Genomic DNA, 23,485 nt, shown 5'->3' on the forward strand with positions numbered 1-23,485 from the left:
TAAAAACAGTGTGGTATAATGGCCTGGTGAACATCTTTTGCCTGGACGCCATTTCAGCAACTTGTGTCGCTAACCTACCCCAGTAATCCTACTGGGGAAATGGGACCCAAAGTTGAAAGTGCAAGCCAAACCACAGCTTGTTTCTCGTGGATCTTCACATCACTGAGAGGTAAAGGCTAGGCTACAGATATACTGAAACATTCCGTGGTCTGATCAAGAGTCAATGACATGCGCTTTTGGATGTCTAACATACAAACTTTACCACTAGGCCACTGGATTGAACATAATACCAATGAAATTTTAATACAGCAACAACTCAAAATCATTAAATACGTCAATTATTATGAAGCAGATATGTAACATCCACTCACCTCGACAATAACCCCACATATACACAGTTGAATTCTGCGTCATGGCAGCAGAAATTTGTGAATAGTGCGATGCCGCAATATCAACAATCCTGTGGAAAAATTTGAGCCAATTAATCCCACAAAAACAAAATTTACAGAATATCACCTGTTACACCACAGATGTTAGCATAAACAAATGAGAAATTAAACGGTGAATATGAGTTGAGGCCTAGCCAGAACGAAATTCAATTATAAAAAAAAAATATCATGTTAAATACAGATGAAACAGAGTTCAACTAACTGCCAAAGCGTGGAACTCTCTTTTAATAAAGAAATTTTATATAATCTGTTGCACTAATTTCTGACATTAGCAACTCACTGACAGTAACTGCAATTGCTCAACTAGAGTACTTAATTAAAACAACTCTCAAATATTGTGATTTAACACAACCATCTTTGCTCTATCTGACAAGGGAACCTCCCCATCGCACTCCCCTCAGATTTTGTTATAAGTTGGCACAGTGGATAGGCCTTGAAAAACTGAACACAGATCAATCGAGAAAACAAGAAGAAGTTGTGTGCAACTATGAAAAAAGTAAGCAAAATATACAAACTGAGTAGTCCATGTGGAAGATATGCAACATCATGGACGGTGTGAGCGAAGAAGCGCCGTGGTCCCATGGTTAGCGTGAGCCGCTGTAAAAGTAGAGGTCCTTGGTTCAAGTCTTCCCTGGTGTGAAAATTTTACTTTCTTTATTTTCATAAAGTTATGATCTGTCTGTCCGTTCACTGACGTCTCTGTTCACTGTAATAAGTTTAGCGCCCGTGTTTTGCGACCGAACCGCAAAACCGTGCGATTGTTATTGAAGTCGCGAGCTATATTTGCTGGATTCATATTGCCCACGGAATACATCTCACGTATTTAATGCACTCTCGTCCAAAGTAGTGAACAGTCAACTGCCAGCCAGGGAGCCTCGTTAGCAGGAATACTCTCTCTTCCGTGCGCTGTAGTCGACTGGCGTTGTGTGTTTCGATGTTTGTTTAGGTGTGGCGTCCCCATACTACGGCGCAGTTACCTCGCATTGGACGGACGGATAATAATTGTCTGAAAATAAAAAATTAAGCTTTTCAGTCGATGGACGACTTGAACCAAGGACCTCTCGTTCCGCAGCCACTCACGCTAACCACGGGACGACGGACAATGTCCTTGAAGTTGCCTATGTTGCAAATTGACTACTGAAGTTTGTATATTTTGCTTATTTTTTCATAGTTCCACATAACTTCTTCCTGTTTTCTCGATTGATCTGTGTTCAGTTTTTCAAGGCCTATACACTGTGCCAACTTATAACTAAATCTGAGGGGGGTGCGATGGGGAGGTTCCCTTCTGAGTACAAAACTTTGTAGTTATGGTTGCAATCCATGTGCGAGGGCCAGTCATAGTAGCGTTTCCCATTTTATCCCCCCTTCATTAAGTTGGTGATGTGACATTTGGTGCACTTTTGTGTACCATTTTCTACAGCCCAGTCCAGTAATAGTGTCCTACATCAATAGATGGCACCACTGTGTAAGTTTAGAAACCTGCCATCACCAACATACGTACATGAGGAGCATTCTGTGACTGAATTCTTGACTGCATAAGGTAAGACATCCAATAACATTCGTGAAAGACAGAGGAAGATGTATGGAGATGCTATGATGGATGTCAGCACCATTAGATGTTGAGTTTGTTGCTGTAATGAGGATGAAGTGCAGTAATAGTTGGCAGATGAAACACAGAGTGGCTGGCCAGTAACTATAGTGACTTCACACAACATCCAGTGTGTCTCCCAAATCATCCATTATGACTGCTGGGTAACACCAGATAGGCAGTGTGGTGGCAATAATTTAAAAACTGTGCTACTGCAAGATCTGAGCATGCTGGGAATCAAAAATGTTGACTGACCAGAATAAAGAGGCAAGGAAAACAATTGCATCCACCCTGTAGCAGCACTTCAATTCGGCTCACTCAAAGCACCTCATCAGGAGCATCACTTTGAAGATGTGAGATGATATTGGTGTAGGTTCCACGGAATAGAGAACACATGCAAAGCAGTTATAGCATAACTATCATAACAGAAATGCTAATATATCACTGTAGAAAATTCTGGAAGGAAAATTAATATAGTATATAGAAGAATTATAGCACTCAAAAAGATAAAAAACAGGTTTATGCAGACAAGAAACAATGTTGTTGTTACACAGAATGAAAGAACACATTGAAAGGCTGTGCAGAGGAAAAAATTGCAAAAGTGTTTAAATCTGCATAGAAGCACAAAGTACACACTTGAAAATGGGTAGGGGGAGGAGGGAATATGGGAGGGGCATGAGGAATTTGGCAGTTTCATTGTGAAACAAAACACATACACAATATGACACAATTCAGAGGTTTCAGAGATTAAAACTGGTTTGTAGGAAGTTGTTGTCTTTAAGGTGTCCTAGACCTCGATTAGAATCTCCACACACTAATAATGGCATGGCCTTCAGATATAACTTACAGACAAAATTAATAAAAATCAGACAGTAGGAAAATATAATAATAATAATAATACCTTGAAAGGTAAACTGGACAAAAACATGCTATAAATCTGCTCAAATATGGGAAATATAAAATGGCTGGCTTTTAGAGTCAGCCAAAATACCAAATACTTAAGTATGTGTTCCTTCCAAAGATTTCAGATAAGAGTTGGTAGTCTGACCAACTTTGATAATACACTTGTTAGGTAAAACAGAGCCCACATCACTAGTCAAGCAATGGGTTGTTCTTTCATTAGAAAATGTGGTGCAGTCTTTTAATTTTGTACTCATCAACTAGCCAGGGACTAAAAGCACTCCAAACCAGTGGTTCCTGTTTCTGGATAAAGAAAGAGTGAGCCAGACTGCCACATTTGGAGGCAAGTTATGAGCATCTCATCTCACTCCCATGGCCAGGAGGAGTTACACAAGCACCAGGGTAAGTTATTCTGACCACAACTTCTTAGCCTCACTTCCTACTATTCTTCCTCGATATGGCACATGACATTGTGCTCCAACAAGGACACTGAATGTAGTGGAGAATCACAATGTGTGAGTCCCCTTGTTGCTATGCCTTCCAGTTCATTGCCCCGAATTCACCTTCTTCAGTTGAGAGATTAGGGAGATGAGGATGTCTTGTGCATAAATGAATGATTTCTCTGCTGGGCACATGCACTTACAAGAATTCGAGCAGATAAGAAATTTCTTATCCCAAAGCTATCTCAATTGCTATTGAGCATTCAAGACTGCATGTCCATCTGCTTCTTAATGAAGCACTTGTTTTGTAATCTGATTCTGAGGACAGAATCAGGACATACCAAACAGCATCCAAGATTGTTCCCCCACTTACACTCATCAGTACATATTGGAATCAAATTATGGCACAGACATAAGATGTTATAAAATTATTTATCTGACATACTCTTCCTAGTGCAATATAGTATGTCTAAATAATTCTGGGACTCCTTAGCACCCATGGTGGTTGATGATACTATCCTGTAAGGACAGTAACTTTTGCCACTTTATACGTCATAAGCTCTAGCTTTCCATGCAATTCAATTTGCTTTGTACCTTGTAGTTAGGTTTCGAAATCTATCAGCATGCCAATAACTTCATATTACACAAGAATCTATACATTTAATGCACTAAATGCTGTTGCCACTCTATGAACCATTGTTACTCATAAGACACTGCTCAGTCTGGCAGTTGGGGTTGGTTCTGTGTTGATACCAGCAGTCAGCCTAATACCCAGATGGTGGATGGTGGTGATGATCCTTACCTTGTTGATACATCAGTCATCTGTTCTCAACCCACAATGACATAGAAAATCTATAAAATGTGAACTAAACACTATGTTTGTTCCCCATGACTTTTGGCTAAGGAATTCCTCCCAATGGTCTCCCATACTCTGGTAAACTTCATGGTAATATTAATGGTACCCAGGAACACAAGTCACAATTTCATATTGCTCTCCTCAATAATTGGCAACTTTTAACCTTGCTGCCAAAAATGATGCAAAGTTCTCTGCAATTACTTGATTTTTGAACCTGCCATATTCATAATATAATCCAACCATTCCTTCAAATTTCACACAGTTCAATCACAGTCAGCTGACTGTATAGCACACAATATTGAACACCCACTTCAGTGGTTTCTTTTCAAGCACTGCTAGGTTTATCTAGACTGTGAAGTGGCCACTGGAGTAAGACCAAACTTCCCACTAAGCAGCATCAGCAAAGATGGCAGGGCATATTGAGAAATAAGTTGTGGGAAACATCTCTGCAGCAGTACTGAAATACTTGCTTTGCCCCCTGTTCATATTGTTGTGACTGCAAGTATCACAATAGTTCAGTCCCGGTGCATATTGTGATGGAGTCCCACAACATGTCACACACATGAAAACAAGTACAAAAGGTGAGAAAGATGTGAGAAATATATGATGACATTATTGAGAGCCTCTATGTCTACAGTTTCCTTAGATGGTATGTATAGTGAATGTATGGTCACTCTACAAGGCACCTGTGCTATAGCTACAACTATATTAGCAAGTTCACAGTGAGAGTGGCAGGCAAGGAGTGGTATGCAAGAACAAGGCTTCATCATTTGTGGCCCTCTCCGTCATCTTTCCGTGCAAGCTGTAACCACTCTGCACAGGGTGTTACACACTTTTAGATGAATCTCTCTCAAGCCCAAGAACAGAGTTTCCCGAGGTAAGTCTTTATCCTTCCATAAGAATCTTCTGAACTCACTCATGTTCCATTGTAGGGTGGGAGCCATTTTAATGATGATAGCTCTCCATCTACCCGTTTTCCTTCCCATTAAACTACAGAAGTTGCAATGAATAGTTGTCCAGTTTTGTGGCAAACATTTTCTCTTGTGCACGCGCAAGGTTCCATATGGTCGAGAGCAACATCCCGATCAGACAAATTCTGCACATCTTATGGCTTGGCGCATATTTCTTTGGTCTTGTTATGAGTGTATGGACTTGATGGGTTTTTTAATAGTGACTGCACTTACTACTCTGTCCTGTGTTGCTTTTGTGGATGTTGTGATGATACGCAGTACAGGGTAAACTATTCAGCTACTTGTATACTCACAAGTACATGTATTTGTACTACTTCATATTGTCAAATTCATGTTGCTGCATTTATCTTCACAACTCTTTTTGTAGTGATTCGAAAATTTCTGTGTAAATTCTAGAACCACTCAGCCTTCTACACATCTCGAATAGACAGTATTCTGGATTGAGTATGGGATGGTGGAATCCTACCTACTGCGCATCACATTTGTGTGTGCAGGTTTAAAATCAGTTGCAGGAAGAAAGTAGATGTGGCGGTCGGATGGCACTGACAAGTAACTGTCAGGCAATCGGCAGATGTTTTAGTGAGTGTATGAGGAAGAACTATGGAGTTAATGTGCAGCTCTGTGCTCATTGTGTCATTGACTATTGTTATTAAAACAGTAACAGTTGAGAAAGTACTCTTGCAGACTCTTGATGCAACCTCGTTAGAGGCAAGACTCATTTTGTGGTTCATGCTAAGAAAGGTCATGGTATTCAAGCCAACTTTCTTTTAACTGTAACTCAATTCGTTTCTAATGTCTGATTTGTACAAGAGACTTGCAGGAAGTTACATATTCATGTGGAAAGTAAGAATTTTACTGTGTACGGAGGACAAATACATTGTTAATTGACGAAAAGTAAAGTCTGTATGTCTACTTATGAAATAAGTAGAAAGAGTCTAAAAATTCCTTTGCCTAGCGTCATTCGATGGAGAAGTCAAGAGGGTTTCCAGCAGCTGGCAATCCAGTAAAAAGGAGCAGCTGCAAATTCCTAGTAAGTTGTCTCCTACAGAAGTGAAAGATGGTTTGGGGGAATAAGCCGATATAACCCAGATTCACACTCAAACTTTAAGTCATCAGAACGTTAAGAGTTTCTCCAGGGCTGAAGCAAAAGTCACAATAAATAATAGAGGCTGTTCCTTATGATTATACTTTCCCTCTGTATAAGATATTAACTTCATTGCTTTCAGTTCATGCGTATTGTCTTCAAAGACAACTCTGCAGTGTGTACTACACACTGGATAGTTAACTAAGCAATTTACACAAATTCAGAGCATGGCATTCTGAGATAGTGTGCAGCAATTACAAAATCTCCACAAAACCATTATAACCCGAAGTGGTGTAGACACACTTTTGGCACCTGAAACAATGCACTTGCTTCAAAATGAATGCTGCAGCCATTAAGTGGATAAAGCAAGCCTTTAGATATTCAAGAACAACCAGCATGTAAAATGTAACAATTTTCATTATGTTTTGGGAAACACACACTATTTCTGTTTCCTAATATTTCTATAAGTTTGCTACAATTTCTATAGGGTTTCTGTACATGACAACATGCTAGCTGAAGTTGAATATGTTAACTAAGCCGTAACTGGGTACTGACAATCATTTTCCTTTTCAACAGGTTGTTGCCTTAATGGAAACACAAGTTTCTTCAAGCAATGTCTCTTTATGTAACTTCTTTATTGATTGTAATATCCCAGTGAAGCCTTCCAGTCCATTTCTACGTAGAAGGAGGACACTATTTCAAATGTTATTGCCTTGCATTTTATTAGAATCAATATATTTTTATGTGTGATCTGTGGTCTGTTCCTATTCTTCTTTTATTTTCCTCAGGAAAACAAGTCGTATGGTTGGCTCAAATGGATGAATATGCTGACTGATGATTCAACTGAATCACTGGGAATGTTACTGTTTGCAATTGTACACTCCATAAATTTCTCATGAGCAGCTGGGAAAAGTAAAGACTGATCGACACAAAGCTCAGTTTCTCTGAGCAAGTCTAATACTACTTGAGTGGAGCAGTTCTGCCACACACACAACATTCCTTCACCATGCTCACCACCAATAAGTGAAGCACGCCTAGGACTTACAGCTGGTGCACTCGTGATGTTGACTAGCTCCCACATAATCTGTGAGTGCTCCAGATCCATCTCCAGCTGAAACTGAGGTCACTGATGTGAATACAATTTACAGGCCTGAGTCACTACGTGAAATGACACTGACATAGCAAGCACTATCCTCACCCCTCCCCCTTGTTCAGCACTGAAAGCATTCAAGGAGGAATTCTTACCTACAATTAGGTAGCAGAGAGAAAAACTAAGTGAAATGTGGATATATTAGTGTCATCTATCCTCAAGAAAAAGCACTTCACAACATAGCACAGAATCCAATTTTTCTGAAGCAAGTAAATGAGATTCAGAGAAAGAGATTAATCTGCAGTATTTGTAAACACCGAGGAGCTACAATAAAAAAATAAACCTAAAAGATAGGTATGACAGTACTATAAGAAGGGTAGATTGCTACTCACTTTTAGAGGAGATACTGAGTCACAGACAGGCACAACAAAAACCCTACTATACATTTAGGCTTTTGGCCAAAACACTTTCTTCTAAAGTAGAAAGCACAGACACATTCACCCAAGTACCACTCACACACTCACATGACCTCTGTCTCTGACTGCTGAGACTCTGTGGTCATAGACATAGTCATGTGTGTGAATGTGTATGTGCTTTCTACTTTAGAAGAAGGGGTTTTGGCAAGAGCTTAAATGTATAGCAGGCATCTTGTGGTGTTGCAGTTCTTCTTATGTCCGTGCTTGCTATGAAAATCGGATGAGGAATTCCGCCTTATGCAGGCCACCTTTTCAATTTCATTTTACCCAGACATGTTTCAGCACTTTTGCAATATCTTCAGTGGGTTATTTTATTTTCTTACTGTAAAACTGTTGTTACATATTAACATTTAGAGAAACTTTTGGTACAAAATATTTACAATTGTGAATGAATAATTGTTGTAAAATATTATACATCATTTGTTTACAGTTCGCAGCTGAGATATGTATTAATGACCTGACGCACTGTATGTTGTTATTACATTATGTTTAAAGTTCTAGTTATAGCTTAATTGGCAAAAGAGTGATGTATGCATTATATTACCTACCTTACATAAAACTGTTGGGTATTTAAATTGGTAGCTAGTCTGCTACACAATCTGCAACTTGTCACCTACAAACAGCAAAACATAATTTTTATTTCTCCATTTGTTATGCATTTACGAACGGAAGTGAGTATATATCACATTTTTTTGAGTGTAACTTACGACTTTGAGGTTTTAGCATTTTCTCATATGTTTTGACGAGGTGAATATGCTGATTTCTGTGACTTATGGTCATTTGACAGCACACTTTCTACAAATTTTCAAACATGAGGAGAGTTTTCACCACCATTACATGTTGTTGTAGAATTTTTTTTCCTTCATGAGTAGTTTTTGGTCTGGGTGTTATTTGTATAGTTCTTCAATTGCAAATAGAGGGCTTTATTGCGCGGTGATGTGTACTCATTTAATACTTTCTTTCCTTGGGATATTGATTTTTTGGATGTGATAATTTTCTTCTATAGTTAATTTTTGGTACAAGCTGCTACTAGTTTTAAGGATCTGTAAGTCAGTTTCAATGTTGTTGGTGTTATTGTGTGCTACCAGGTGATCTGTGAGCTATTGCTTTTCAGTGCTCTGAGATGTTCTTATATCTGGTTCTGAACTCCTGCATGTTTGACACACATACAGACTGACAGCAGTTGCAAGTAAGTTGGAATATACTGGACTGGCTGTATTTGTCAGTCTTGGTGGCATTTCTTCCACATCTGCTTTGTATTGGGTTGTTGGCTCTGTATGCTTTGTTGAGTCCCTGTTTCTTTAGTATTTTACCCATCCTGTGTGTGACTTTGTTGTTGTAAGTCATTATGTGCCATTTGTTGCTTACTGTCTGCTGATTTGGTGTGTGTGTGTGTGTGTGTGTGTGTGTGTGTGTGTGTCATTTGTTGTTTACTGTCTGCTGATTTGGTGTATGTGCGTGTGCGTGTGCGTGTGTGTGTGTGTGTGTGTGTGTGTGTGTGTTTCATGGTTGTGTGTTGCTTGTTTTTGTATTTTGTGGTTTATTTTATCTACTCTCTTTGCATCATATCCATTCTCCTGTGCAGTCTGTTTTATTGTGTTCAGGTCTTGTGTGTAATCATGTTTGTTTATGGGTGCTTTGCTCATTCTGTGTAGTAAATATCTGAAGTTGGCCTCTTTGTGAGTTATGGGGTGATTAGATTGGTTACGAATAATGGTGCTGGTGATTGTGGTTTCCTGTAGATTGTGAATTCATTTTGTTGTTTATCTTGTGTATGGTGAGATCTAAGAAATTAAGTTTTCCATCCGTTTGTGTTTCAATGGTGAACTGTGTTTATGGATGGATGGAGTTTATGTTGTCATGAAGTTCCTTTCTGCGAGGCTGTGGTTCATCTATGAAGCAAATTATATCATCTACAAATCTGTACCGATATATCATTTTGTACTGTTTTGGTATTACTATTTTGTCAAAAATTTGTTTTTCTATCTGACTGAGGAAAATGTCAGCTAGGAGGCCACTGATTTGGGATCTAATGGGTAGTCCATCTTGTTGAGAGTAAAATTTGTTGTTGAATATGAAGTAGTTTTGCTTTGTGATGAGCCTGAGTATGGCTGATATTTCTTGTACGCTTGTTGTGGGTATGTTTCCTTGTAGTTGGAGGTTTCTTTCTATGATGTTGATGGTTTCTTCTATTGGGATGTGTGTGTACATGGAAATTTTGTCAAGTGAAATTAATGTTGCTGTGTTTGGTATGTTTTCATTTCATATTTTTTCCTATTACATCACTTGAGTTTTTTAAACTTCTGTTAGCAGTGTATTTGTATACTGTCTGTAGCAGAGTGTGTATGTATTTGGCTAAGTAGTATGTGGGTACTTTGGTGAAGTTTATCAATGGACGTGGAGGTATTCCAGGTTTGTGAACTTTAGGCAATGATTTTTGGGTCGGGGCTTTGGGATTTTTCTCTGTCATTCTTTTAATCTGCGTTTCTGTAAAAATTGTTTCTATGTTTTTCAGAGTTTTCTGTGTTACTTTGGTATCAGTTTGTTGGATCACTTCTTAATTCTGTGGTGGTGTTGCTTTGGATGAATTCTAATGTTTTGTATATGTATTCTTGTTTATGACTACAATTGAATTATCCTTGTCAGATTTTGCGATAATGGCTTTTTCTTGTGTTTATTTGTTCTGTAGTTTTCTGTAGGTTTGTTCTTCAGCAGTCCTTGTGTTTTCTTTTATGGTGATTTTGTTCTCTTTGATTATGTTTCATATTTCCTTTGCAACTAGTTCTCTTCTTAGATTTGCACTGAATTCAGGTGTGTTTAGTTTTTCTTGTTGCTTTATGGTGTGTTCCATTTCTGTTATGATATTTTCTACTGTCCTGTGTGACACCATTGTGTTTATGTTATGCTTGGGACCCTTTTCAAGTAATTTTTTTATATATTGTGTTTATGTTATGCTTGGGACCCTTTTCAAGTAATTTTTTTATATATATATATATATATATATATATATATATATATATATATATATAATGGAAGGAAACATTCCACGTGGGAAAAATTATATATAAATACAAAGATGAGGTGACTTACCGAACAAAAACGCTGGCAGGTCGATAGACACACAAACAAACACAAACATACACACAAAATTCAAGCTTTCGCAACAAATTGTTGCCTCATCAGGAAAGAGGGAAGGAGAGGGGAAGACGAAAGGAAGTGGGTTTTAAAGGAGAGGGTAAGGAGTCATTCCAATCCCGGGAGCGGAAAGACTTACCTTAGGGGGAAAAAAGGAAACCTCTTTCCTCATCACCTTAGCCAGGAAACCTCTTTCCTCATCACCTTAGCCAGCTTCATCCTGACCCACAACTTCTTCACTTTTGAAGGCCAGACATACCAACAATTAAAGGGAACAGCCATGGGTACCAGGATGGCCCCCTCGTACGCCAACCTATTCATGGGTCGCTTAGAGGAAGCCTTCTTGGTTACCCAAGTCTGCCAACCCAAAGTTTGGTACAGATTTATTGATGACATCTTCATGATCTGGACTCACAGTGAAGAAGAACTCCAGAATTTCCTCTCCAACCTCAACTCCTTTGGTTCCATCAGTTTCACCTGGTCCTACTCCAAATCCCATGCCACTTTCCTTGACGTTGACCTCCACCTGTCCAATGGCCAACTTCACACGTCTGTCCACATCAAACCCACCAACAAGCAACAGTACCTCCATTATGACAGCTGCCACCCATTCCACATCAAACGGTCCCTTCCCTACAGCCTAGGTCTTCGTGGCAAACGAATCTGCTCCAGTCCGGAATCCCTGAATCATTACACCAACAACCTGAAAACAGCTTTCGCATCCCGCAACTACCCTCCCGACCTGGTACAGAAGCAAATAACCAGAGCCACTTCCTCGTCCCCTCAAACCCAGAATCCCCCACAGAAGAACCACAAAAGTGCCCCACTTGTGACAGGATACTTTCCGGGACTGGACCAGACTCTGAATGTGGCTCTCCAGCAGGGATACGACTTCCTCAAATCCTGCCCTGAAATGAGATCCATCCTTCATGAAATCCTCCCCACTCCGCCAAGAGTGTCTTTCCGCCGTCCACCTAACCTTCGTAACCTGTTAGTTCATCCCTATGAAATCCCCAAACCACCTTCCCTACCCTCTGGCTCCTATCCTTGTAACCGCCCCCGATGCAAAACCTGTCCCATGCACCCTCCCACCACTACCTACTCCAGTCCTGTAACCCGGAAGGTGTACACGATCAAAGGCAGAGCCACGTGTGAAAGCACCCACGTGATTTACCAACTGACCTGTCTACACTGTGACGCATTCTATGTGGGAATGACCAGCAACAAACTGTCCATTCGCATGAATGGACACAGGCAGACAGTGTTTGTTGGTAATGAGGATCACCCTGTGGCTAAACATGCCTTGGTGCACGGCCAGCACATCTTGGCACAGTGTTACACCGTCCGGGTTATCTGGATACTTCCCACCAACACCAACCTATCCGAACTCCGGAGATGGGAACTTGCCCTTCAGTATATCCTCTCTTCTCGTCATCCGCCAGGCCTCAATCTCCGCTAATTTCAAGTTGCCGCCACTCATACCTCACCTGTCTTTCAACAACTTCTTTGCTTCTACACTTCTGCCTCGACTGACATCTCTGCCCAAACTCTTTGTCTTTAAATATGTCTGCTTGTGTCTGTATGTGTGGATGGATATGTGCGTGTGTGCGAGTGTAACCTGTCCTTTTTTCCCCCTAAGGTAAGTCTTTCCGCTCCCGGGATTGGAATGACTCCTTACCCTCTCCTTTAAAACCCACTTCCTTTCGTCTTCCCCTCTCCTTCCCTCTTTCCTGATGAGGCAACAATTTGTTGCGAAAGCTTGAATTTTGTGTGTATGTTTGTGTTTGTTTGTGTGTCTATCGACCTGCCAGCGTTTTTGTTCGGTAAGTCACCTCATCTTTGTATTTATATATATATATATATATATATATATATATATATATATATATCTAAAAAGAAAGATGATGAAACTTACCAAACAAAAGCGCTGGCAGGTCGATAGACACACAAACAAACACAAACACACACACAAAATTCTAGCTTTCGCAACCAATGGTTGCCTCGTCAGGAAAGAGGGAAGGAGAAGGAAAGACAAAAGGATATGGGTTTTAAGGGAGAGGGTAAGGAGTCATTCCAATCCCGGGAGCGGAAAGACTTACCTTAGGGGGAAAAAAGGACAGGTATACACTCGCACACACACACACATATCCATCCACACATACACAGACACAAGCAGACATTTGTAAAGGCTTGTGTCTGTGGATGGATATGTGTGTGTGTGCGAGTGTATACCTGTCCTTTTTTCCCCCTAAGGTAAGTCTTTCCGCTCCCGGGATTGGAATGACTCCTTACCCTCTCCCTTAAAACCCATATCCTTTTGTCTTTCCTTCTCCTTCCCTCTTTCCTGACGAGGCAACCATTGGTTGCGAAAGCTAGAATTTTGTGTGTGTGTTTGTGTGTCTATCGACCTGCCAGCGCTTTTGTTTGGTAAGTTTCATCATCTTTCTTTTTAGATATATTTTTCCCACGTGGAATGTTTCCCTCTATTATATATATATATATATATATTAGATTAACCAGTCTTTTGTGAAAGGTGTGTTATTACATTTGGGATGAGATTGGTAGGTGTTTGTGGGTTTACCATTTTAGTGAGTTTTTTTTGTTGGATTGTATGTTTTCTGTCTATTATTGTGTCTGTGTACGTTCTAACCCTGTACATTAATTCATCAAAAATGGTGGATACTTTATGTGGCTTCTAGTTCTATATCCAATCTGTATAGTTCAATATTCAGAGCCTGATTTTTTGAATACAAAGACTGGATATCTTGCTTTATCCACACAATTTGAGCCTTACATTTTGCCTGTTGTTCTGTAGATGACATGTTGTTTACAGTTACGATTAGATTGTTGGGTACTATTTTATAAGCCAAACACAGCTTGTTGAATTTTATTTTGAGTATGGTTTTTTGAATTTTGATGATTATAATCTGGAATTTGTTAAAGAGCTGCGAAGGGTATGCCTGGCTTGGCATAGAAATAATCATCTTGTGGTGTTACAGTAAGAAAAAAATAATGCCCCTGAAGATAGCACAGAAAGTGCTGGAACATGTCTGGGTAAAATAAAACTGAAAAGCTGTCTTGCACAAAGCGGAATTCCTCGTCCTATTTTCATAGCAAGCATGGACATAAGAACTGCAACACCACAAGATTCCTTCAATACTTTCAAGCTCTTGCCCTCTTCTAAAGTAGAAAGCACGTACACATTTACACATATGACTACGTCTCTGGCCGCTGAGCCTCAGCAGTCAGAGACAGAGGTCATGTGAGTGTGTGAATGGTACTTCTGTGAATGGTACTTCTGTGAATGAGTCTGTGGCTTTCTACTTTAGAAGAAGGCATTTTGGCCAAAAGCCTAAATGTATAGTAGGGTTTTTGTTGTGCCTTTCTGTGACTAAGTGTCTGCTCTATAAGGTGAGTAGCAATCTGTCCTTTCCATAGTATGGTCTAATTCCATTGTGGATTTTCCATTGTTTGATATTGTTTTTGTAACTCATTTTATGGCCTTCATTGGACCACTCTAGCCAACTTTATACAAAGAATTTTTCAGTTTCCTGTCAGCCCAGTGCTTCTTCATTCTCCCAGATCTCATCCTCCTTTCTTCATTGGAAATCACCCTTCCTATTGTCTGTCTGTTGATTCTCATTTGCAGTCTGGTTTGTTTATCTGCGAGTTTCCTGATTTTGTCAGTTTTGTTTCTTAGGTCTTCGAATGTAATCTGTAGCTCATCCATATCTTCTTTGATTTCTGCAATCCACTTAATGTTGCACTTACTATTCCACAATTTTTCTATTATTCTCCTGATGATCCTGTTCTCTGATGTTCTGATTATATGTCCAAAAAATGAAAAGCGTTTCTTCCTGATTGTACTCATTACCGGTTGTATTTCCTTGTAGACTGTTTCATTTGCAGCTACTCTCCAGTGTCCATCTTTCTGGCATGATTTGTTGATGAACATTCTGATGATTCTTTTCTCTATTTTGAGTATTTTGCCTATTTGTGCAGTGTTAGTTGTTTTGAAGATGGTTTCACTTGTGTACGTTACGTCTGGTTGAGTGGCTGTTTCGTAGTGTTTTAATTTTGTTGCTATTGACAGGCTCTTTTTGTTTTATATGTTCTTGATGATATATTGTGGTCTAGTCAATTTGTTTATTCTGTTATGCCACGTTGGTTTTTCATTGAGGTTATATGTTATGATTTCTCCCAGATATTTAAATTTATCTACAATTTTGATTTCTTGGTTTCCCATGGCAATTTTGTTTATGAGTGGTGAGTCAGTTAACATGATGACTGTTTTTTCAAAGGATATTCCAAGCCCAATTTTCTGTGCTATTACCTGTAGTGAGATAATTTGTTTGGTTTCCTGAATACTGTTGGACAAGAGAGCAAGGCCATCAGCAAATCCTAGACAACTTAAACTTATGTTATCTTTGGGGTCTTCCAATTTGGATGCTCTTTGGGTTAGTCTTGTACCTTTCCCTCATTACGTATTCTAAAGCACAGTTGAGCAGCAGGGGTGCCAAGCAATCTCCTTGTCTTAAATCTGTTTTTATGGTGAATGACTCTGAGAGTTCCCCCCTTAACTTGACTTTTGATACAGTGTTGGTTAAGGTGAGTTCTATCACTTTGATTAATTTTGTATGGAGCCCAAAATTTCTTAATATTTTTAACATTGGAGGTCTATGGATGCAGTCATATGCTTTTTTGAAGTCCACGAAGGGTATTACAAGAGGTTTATTTCGTTTCTTGTAATATGCTATGGCTAATTTTAAAGTGATGATCTGTTCTGCACAGCTTCTCCGAGGTCTGAAGCCTCCTTAGTATTCACCTAATTCTTCCTCTAGTTGCTCTTTGATCTCTTGTATAGGATTCTGAGAAAATCTTGTATGTGCAGTCTAAGAGAGAGACACCTCTGTAATTATCTGGGTTGTTTTTACCTCCTTTTCTGTGGATTGGGTGGATTATGGCTGTGGTCCAATGTTCGGGAAACTTTTCTGTTATCCAGATTTTTGTTAAGGCTATGTGTAAGGATATTCGAACTGTATCACTGGCATACTTCAACATTTCTGCAAAAACTTGGTCTTCTCCACATGCCTTATAATTTTTCATCTCTCTAAGTGCCATTTCCACCTCTTTGATTGTCAGAGGATTTATGAGGCCAGGTAGAGTCCTGATAGGTGTGTCTGTAGTAATTGCTAAAAGTTCCTGGTGTTCTTCACAGTTGAAAAGTTTACTAAATGCTTTTGCCATGATTTCACCATTTTCCATGTCGTCATGTGCCATTTTTCCATCTTCCCTTTTCAGCATTAACATGGGAGGGGCAAAATTTTGTAATTGTCTTCCAAACATTTTATAAAGTTTCTGGAATTCGTTTTGTGGCAATTTTCTTCTATTGAGTTGATTAGATATTTCTGTGATTGTCTCTTGGTTTGCTTGATAATTTGTGTGAACTTTTTCCTTATATTTTTGAGGTTGGCTGCATTTTCTTCCGTTTTGTCTGTTTGAAATTTTAACCGTGCATTACGTCTTTCTTCATGAACTTTGTCACATTCTGATTTCCACCAGACATGTCTTTTAGGTGGGTTCAATGGGGCTAAATTTTCTGCTTGTTGCCCAAAAATTTGAACCAGTTCTTCTAAATTATCTGTCAGTTTTATGTTTTGCGTGACTTCTCTATATTTATCATTTCTAATTGTTTGGTAGGGATCGAAGTTCCTCTTTCGTTTATTGCAATTTGGTCTCTTTTTAGTGGTGTGAACTTAATTTTGATTTTGACAATGTAATGATCTGAACCTGTATCTACCCCTCTTAACACTTTAACATTGTAGATTTCTCTGTGGAAGAATTTGTCCATAAATACATGATCCAGCTGCCATTCTCCTTTTCTCTAATCTGGATGTTTCCAAGTTTTACATTTGTTTGATCTTGTTTTTACAAAAAAAAATAAACAAACAGTATTGGTCTAAACAGCACTTTTGTGTTACTCCCTTTTAATTTGTATCCTGAACAAGCAAAAAATATAGAATTCCCCCTTGATAGAGAATAGTTTAATCATAAAATACTCAGACAGGCAATAATGCCACGACATACACTGACGAGCCAAAGAAATTGGTACACAAGCCTAATACAGTGTAGGGACCCCGCAAGCACACAGAAGTGCCGCAATACAATGTGGCATGGACTCAACTGATATGTGAATTAGTGCTGGAGAAAACTGAGACCATGAATCCTGCAGGGCTGTCCATGAGTCCATGACAGGACAAGGGGCTGCTGATCTCTTCTGAACAGCACATTGCAAGGCATCCCAGATATGCTGAATAATGTTCATGTCTGGGGAGGTTGGTGGCCAGCATAAGTGTTTAAACTCAGAAGAGCATTCCTGGAGCCACTCTATAGCAATTCTGCACATGTGCAGTGCCACATTGTCCTGCTGGAATTGCTCAAGTCCATCAGAATGCTCAATGGACATAAATGTATGCAGGCGATCAAACAAGATGCTTATATATGTGTCACCTGTCAGAGTCATATCTAGAAGTATCAGGGGTCCCATATAACTCCAACTGCACACACCTCGCATCATTACAGAGCCTCCACCCTTTATCAGACCTCCACTGACATGCAGGGTCCATGGATTGATGAGGTTGTCTCCATACCCACACACATTCATCCGCTTGATACAATCTGAAACGAGACTCATTTGACAAGGCAACATGTTTCCATGTCATCAACAGTCCAGCATCGGTGTTGATGGGCCCAGGCGAGGTGTAAAGCTTTGTGTCGTGCAGTCATCAAAGGTACACGAGTGGGCCTTCGGCTCCGAAAGCCCAGATCAATGAAATTTCATTGAATGGTCGCATGCTGAAACTTGCTGATGGCCCAGCATTGAAATCTGCAGCAATCTGTGAAAGGGTTACACTTCTGTCATGTTGAACAATTCTCTTCAGTTGTCGTTGGTCCCATTCTTGCAGAATCTTTTTCCGGCCGTAGCAATGTCAGAGATTTGATGTTTTACCGGATTCTAGATATTCGCCGTACACTTGTGAAATGGTCGTACGCGAAAATCTTCATTTAATCACTACCTCGGAGATGCTGTGCCCCATCACTCATGCGCCAACTGTAACACCATGTCCAAAGTCACTTACATCTTGACGCTGCCATTGTAGCAGCAGTAACCATTCTAACAACTGTGGCAGACACTTTTTGTCTTATATAGGAACTGCTGAATGCAGTGCCATATTCTGTCTGTTTACGTATCTGCACACGCATGCCTACACCAGTTTCACTGGCACTTCAGTGTATACGGAGAAGCAAGTTACTGAAATGAAGCTGATATGATATAAATCTTACCATGCAACATGAGGTGTGATGATGGTTTAGATCAACATCTCAGTGCGTACTTAACAGCTTCAAGGATTTAGGACAACAATAAAACTCTTAAAAGTCAAAGCAATACCTATTACCATTACCCATCAGTGTCAGGTTAGTTGTCAGCACATGATATGTTAGCATTTCTTGATTCAAAAAATGGTTCAAATGGCTCTAAGCACTATGGGACTTAACAGATGAGGTCATCAGTCTCGCAGTCTTAGACCTACTTAAACCTAACTAACCTAAGGACATCACACACATCCATGCCTGAGGCAGGATTCGAACCTGCGACTGAAGCAGCCGCGTGGTTCCGGATTGAAGCGCCTAGAACTGCTTCACAGGTCTACCACAGCAGCAGACTTTCTCGATTCCAAATAGCAGTGATACAAGTGGGTTTTGTTTTTTGATTGAGTCCACATTAACATAAACTGCATATACAGGTGAGTGTACAATATAGTGGCATGTACCATCTCCCAGCATCTACTTTAGAACACATTCAAGTAAAACAAAAAATATAAAAGACAGATTTATGGAGATAAAAATATCTAATGCCATCATTATTACACATTTTTATCACCAACAATTTATTGGTAACCATCATCCCCTAAACGGCATATCAGATCATAAAAATAGTTAAAGCAACAGTATGAGAGATTGCTGTTTCTTATCATTCTATACAGGACACTATATTTATGTAGTCACCATTTCCATCCAAGTCGCACAGCGATAAATGACAAATCCATTATTAATTCTGTAAACTAATTACATAAGTACCTTTTACATTTTATAGTTATAATTAGCAATTAGATAATACACCAACTAACCTGCCAATATCCTGTGCAATCTGTACTGGTGAATTGCAGTTTGATTTTGTTCCAGTGCCCAGTTGACCATACCCATTGCTACCCCACGCAAACAGTTGTCCCATATCTGACAATGCTAATGTATGCGAATAACCACATTCCACTTTTGTGATCACAACAGAGCAAAGAATACCTTTCACTCTCACTGGTGTCTGCTGGTTTGAGGTATTTCCAATGCCTAGCTGACCAACACCATTATAGCCCCAGGCATAAACCTGAAAACAATTAATCACAGTTAAAGTGTTGCAGTCCGAGCACAACAACACCATAGCAATTTCATCCCTCAAACCAACTCAGTTATGATGACAAAAATGTTATATGAAAAATTTATTTTAAGATTTTATCATTCAAAATTTCTTATACATAATTTGATTACAACGAAAATTCCAGAATGAATAAGACATACAATAATGAGACCAGGAAATTGTATGTGTTGCAGCCACTGGTGTGTGCAGGAGAGAGTGTGTGTGCGCGCATTGGGGTGGGGGGGTGGGGGGGGGGGGGGGGGAGGGGGAGGGCAGACATGTCATAAAAGAAGCTATTCAAATAAGAAACAAGGACCAGCCGATAAACTGGGACTGTAGTAACATTCTCAGCCAGGCCTGCAAAATCGCTGTTGGAGAAGGAGAAGAACGAGGTATTATGCAAACACAATGAGCTAGTGGCAAGAAGCCCCTATGGGACTAAACTGATGAGGTCATCGGTCCCTGCAAACGCAACAAGATGACTTCCGAGGTGAGTGGAGCCCCAGCAGCTATTCTTCTGATACTGCCTCTGCATCCACCACCATCAACACCACCACCAACTCAGCTAGTAAGGACGGCATAAGCAATGCCACATCAGAATGCAGAGGGAGGGGATATAAGTCACTCACACAATCCTAAGGGTCAGTTTGTCAGCACACCTAACGATGGAAACAGGGTTGCTTTCTGAAATATTGTGCCTCTTGGACATTGAATATTGACGGTATGCCCATGACCTATTCTTTCAACACACATGCTGGGAGAAGCTAAACAATCAAAGCAGAATTTAACACCATTTTCAGATCTACATTTCAAAGAGCAGTGAAGCTTCAGCTACCTCATTGGAATTTAACTTAGGAAATAGAAATATTAAAACAAATTGTGAACAAACAAGGCTACCCAGATCAGAAAACAGATATCCTGAATCATAAAACAATAGCACAGAAATATGTACATTGTACAGATCCACGTATAAAAGACTAACAGTGATAAGATTAAATACGGTAGTCTTGAATTTGTTGGGAAGCTTTCTTACAAAATAGCAAACATATTAAAGCAGTGCAATGCAAATGTAAGTTTCTGTATGAAGAACAAACAGTTTCTATAGCAATTAATTCACAAACCAAATCCATCTGATAACTTCAAACAGATTAGTGTGTCTGAAATCATGTGTTGGAATGTGACTGCTTCTATGGGACAAATTGGGAATAATTCTTCTACAAGATACATGGAACACTGTGCTTCTTCCCATCTCACCCAAAATAATAAAGCAGCGGCTCATTGCCATCTACTGAAAACACGCCACTTAGAAATAGATAAATGTGTGACATGTTTACCCAAAGGCAGGCAGACATTTTAGAAACTATAGAAATTAAGAAGCATCTCTAACCAAACTCCCAGTCCATCTTCAATGAAAATACTGAAAATAAATTCTGCAGAATGCTAACAACACTGAGCAAATGCTTCAACATGTCAACACACAGATGGATTTAACCAATTTTCTGTACATAACGCTTTCCAAAATTTTTGAGATATCTATATAATTAAACGTTATCATCAACATCAGCAGCAGCCAATCAATGTTCACCACTGGATAATGGTCACCTTCAGACTAATTTATGCATTATGCTCTTCAGTTACATGCATCCATATTGCTCCTGCAAGTTTTCTAATACTGTCTATACACCTTCTGTTAAGATTCTTCTCAGTCTTCTCTTGCAGTATGGCAATAACATCACATACAATTTCTAAGCAAAAATCCACAACTATTACACAATTCTGAAAGTTTCACCACGTCTGTATCACTACTGACTAGCACAATACCATTTCACTGACTGGTGTTACATAGTGTTCTAGATAAATTATGTGTATCCCTCTGTATTCTTACTGACCAATGATACTCATTAATGAAAGCTATTTTTAAAAAAATCATCATAGAGGAGATGAAAACACAAATGTTGTGCAAAACTTATTTTATGGACATGTGGAGAATCACTGCATGCTGTTCTCAAACACAGGATGAGTTGGTTGATGTTTGTAAGCAGTTGGAAATCACCCTGACACCTATGCTTATTGTCAAACGATTGGCAGCTGCTGCGAATCCGTGTTGGAAGAGCTCCTCTGCATACTCTATGAGCAATTACTAACAAATTGGCATATATGATTTAGTTATTGTAGCAGATTTTCTGACTAACATGTCGTGTTACATCTTGTAATACACTGCATCAGCCAAAACGAAGCCTCACTGTACTTGCTGTTCTCAAATATCAGATGAGTTGGTTGACATTCATAAGCACTTGGAAATCACCCTGACTACTGTCAAACAATTGGCAGCTGCTGCGAATCGGTGTGTTGAAAGAGCTTCCAAGAGCCATATACGTGTGATACGCATGTCTGATGTACTTCAAGTACTATCCTCTCCTGTGGATCCAGTCTCCTCTGCAGGAAGTAAAGGGTCATTATCTGCCCATTTGACTGTGAGTGGCATGTCAACGGCAGATCTATGCATCCTGTACAGGACGGACAGAGACCAGGGAGGACTCAGGACGTTGTACCAATCCCCCTAACTATGTCTGACGTGCTGTCTTTCACTCAAACTGAGCCAGTGGGTTTTATTTGGTGTCAGGAGGAGGCAAGTGCAAAAGGGTAAGGCGCTATTAATAATTGGGGGTTCAAATGTACGGCAAATGATGGTACCCCTTAGGGAAACGACAGCAATGTGCAGGAAAGGACACCACGTGCACTTAGCGTGTATAGCGTGAGGCCTCACTCGACATGTAGAAGACGTGATTCCGGCAGTCACTGAAGGAACATGGTGCAGCCAACTGCAGATTGTGACACACGTTGGAACAAATGATGCCTGTCATCTCGGCTCTTAGGTCATTCTTGGATCGTTCCAGTTACTGGCACAGGGGACTGAGAATACCAGCCTTACGCATGGAGTTTCAATGAAGCTCAGAATTTGCAGCAATGTCCCTGGAACTGATCATGGCCATTTGGCTCTGAGTCAAGTTGAAGGACTGAGTCAGATACTTTGAAGGTTCTGTGACAAGCTAGGCTGCGACTTCCTGGACCTAGCACCATAGGGTTGAGAACTGTAGGGTTGCCATAAATAGGTCAGGTGTACACTACACATCAGAGGCTGCTACTCAGGTAGCTGACTGTGTTTGGAGTGCACACAAGGGTTTTTCAGATTGGGTGACTCTCCATCCAATCCAGATAATGATAGCTGTAGGAAAGTCAGAAGTACCGTGTACGATCAAATGAAATGCCTCCCATATGTCAGTATTAAAATCCTAATGGTAAACTACTAACGCATTCGCAACAAACTGCCAGAGTTTGAAGTGCTCATGGAAATCAACGAAACTCACATAATACTAGGTACAGAAAGCTAATTGAAACCTGGAATTGACAGCAGTCGGATTTTTGGGGAAAATTTAAGTGTATAAAGAAAGGATAGGTACATGGAGATAGCGTATTTGCCACAATGGACAAGAAACTCAGATTCATCGAGAAAGAAATTGAGGCTGCATGTGAGATTGTTTGGGGAAGACTCGGTATCAGGGGTGGACATAAAATGATAATTGGATCCTTCTATTGTCCACCAGACTTATCTCCTGATGTAATCAAAAACTTTAGAGGAAACCTAATTCACTTGTACGCAAGTTCCCCAATCATATCGTAATCATTGGTGAAGACTTAATAGCCCAACAATTAATTGGGAACATTACAGTGGGCATGATGAGACAGCCTGTGAAACTTTACTAAAGGCCTTGTGTGAAAAGTACTTACAACACACAGACAGGTACCCCTCTCATGATGTAAATATGTTGGATCTAATGGCAACAAATAGACCATATGTCTTTGAGGATGTCCACGTTGAAACTGGTATCAATTACCATGATGTGTTTGTGGCAACAATGATTAGCAAAGTACAAAGAACAACTACAACACGCACAGAGATATTCATGTTCAGTAAATTAGTTAAAATATCAGTAGTGTCATATGTCAATGGGGAACTTGAAA

The 23,485-nt window shown here is 39.7% G+C and overlaps 1 protein-coding gene across 6 annotated transcripts in view; it reads right to left on the bottom strand.

Annotated features, from left to right (window-relative positions):
* The window catches only part of LOC124777697 (RCC1 and BTB domain-containing protein 1-like), a 204,932-nt gene that overhangs the window by 115,525 nt on the left and 65,922 nt on the right, over positions 1 to 23,485 (bottom strand). For all 6 annotated transcript variants that reach the window (XR_007015769.1, XR_007015770.1, XM_047253177.1 and 3 more), the window contains exons 6-7: positions 19,179 to 19,432; positions 372 to 460 (exon numbers count right to left, since the gene is read on the bottom strand). Coding sequence is in view for 4 of the 6 variants with exons in the window: in XM_047253177.1 (XP_047109133.1) it covers positions 372 to 460; positions 19,179 to 19,432 (343 nt within the window). In the remaining 2 variants the exon portion in view is untranslated. The remainder of the gene's footprint in view (positions 1 to 371; positions 461 to 19,178; positions 19,433 to 23,485) is intronic.

The sequence above is a fragment of the Schistocerca piceifrons genome, chromosome 2 (genome assembly GCF_021461385.2).
Source record: "Schistocerca piceifrons isolate TAMUIC-IGC-003096 chromosome 2, iqSchPice1.1, whole genome shotgun sequence".
Classification (NCBI taxonomy): Eukaryota; Metazoa; Arthropoda; class Insecta; order Orthoptera; family Acrididae; genus Schistocerca; species Schistocerca piceifrons.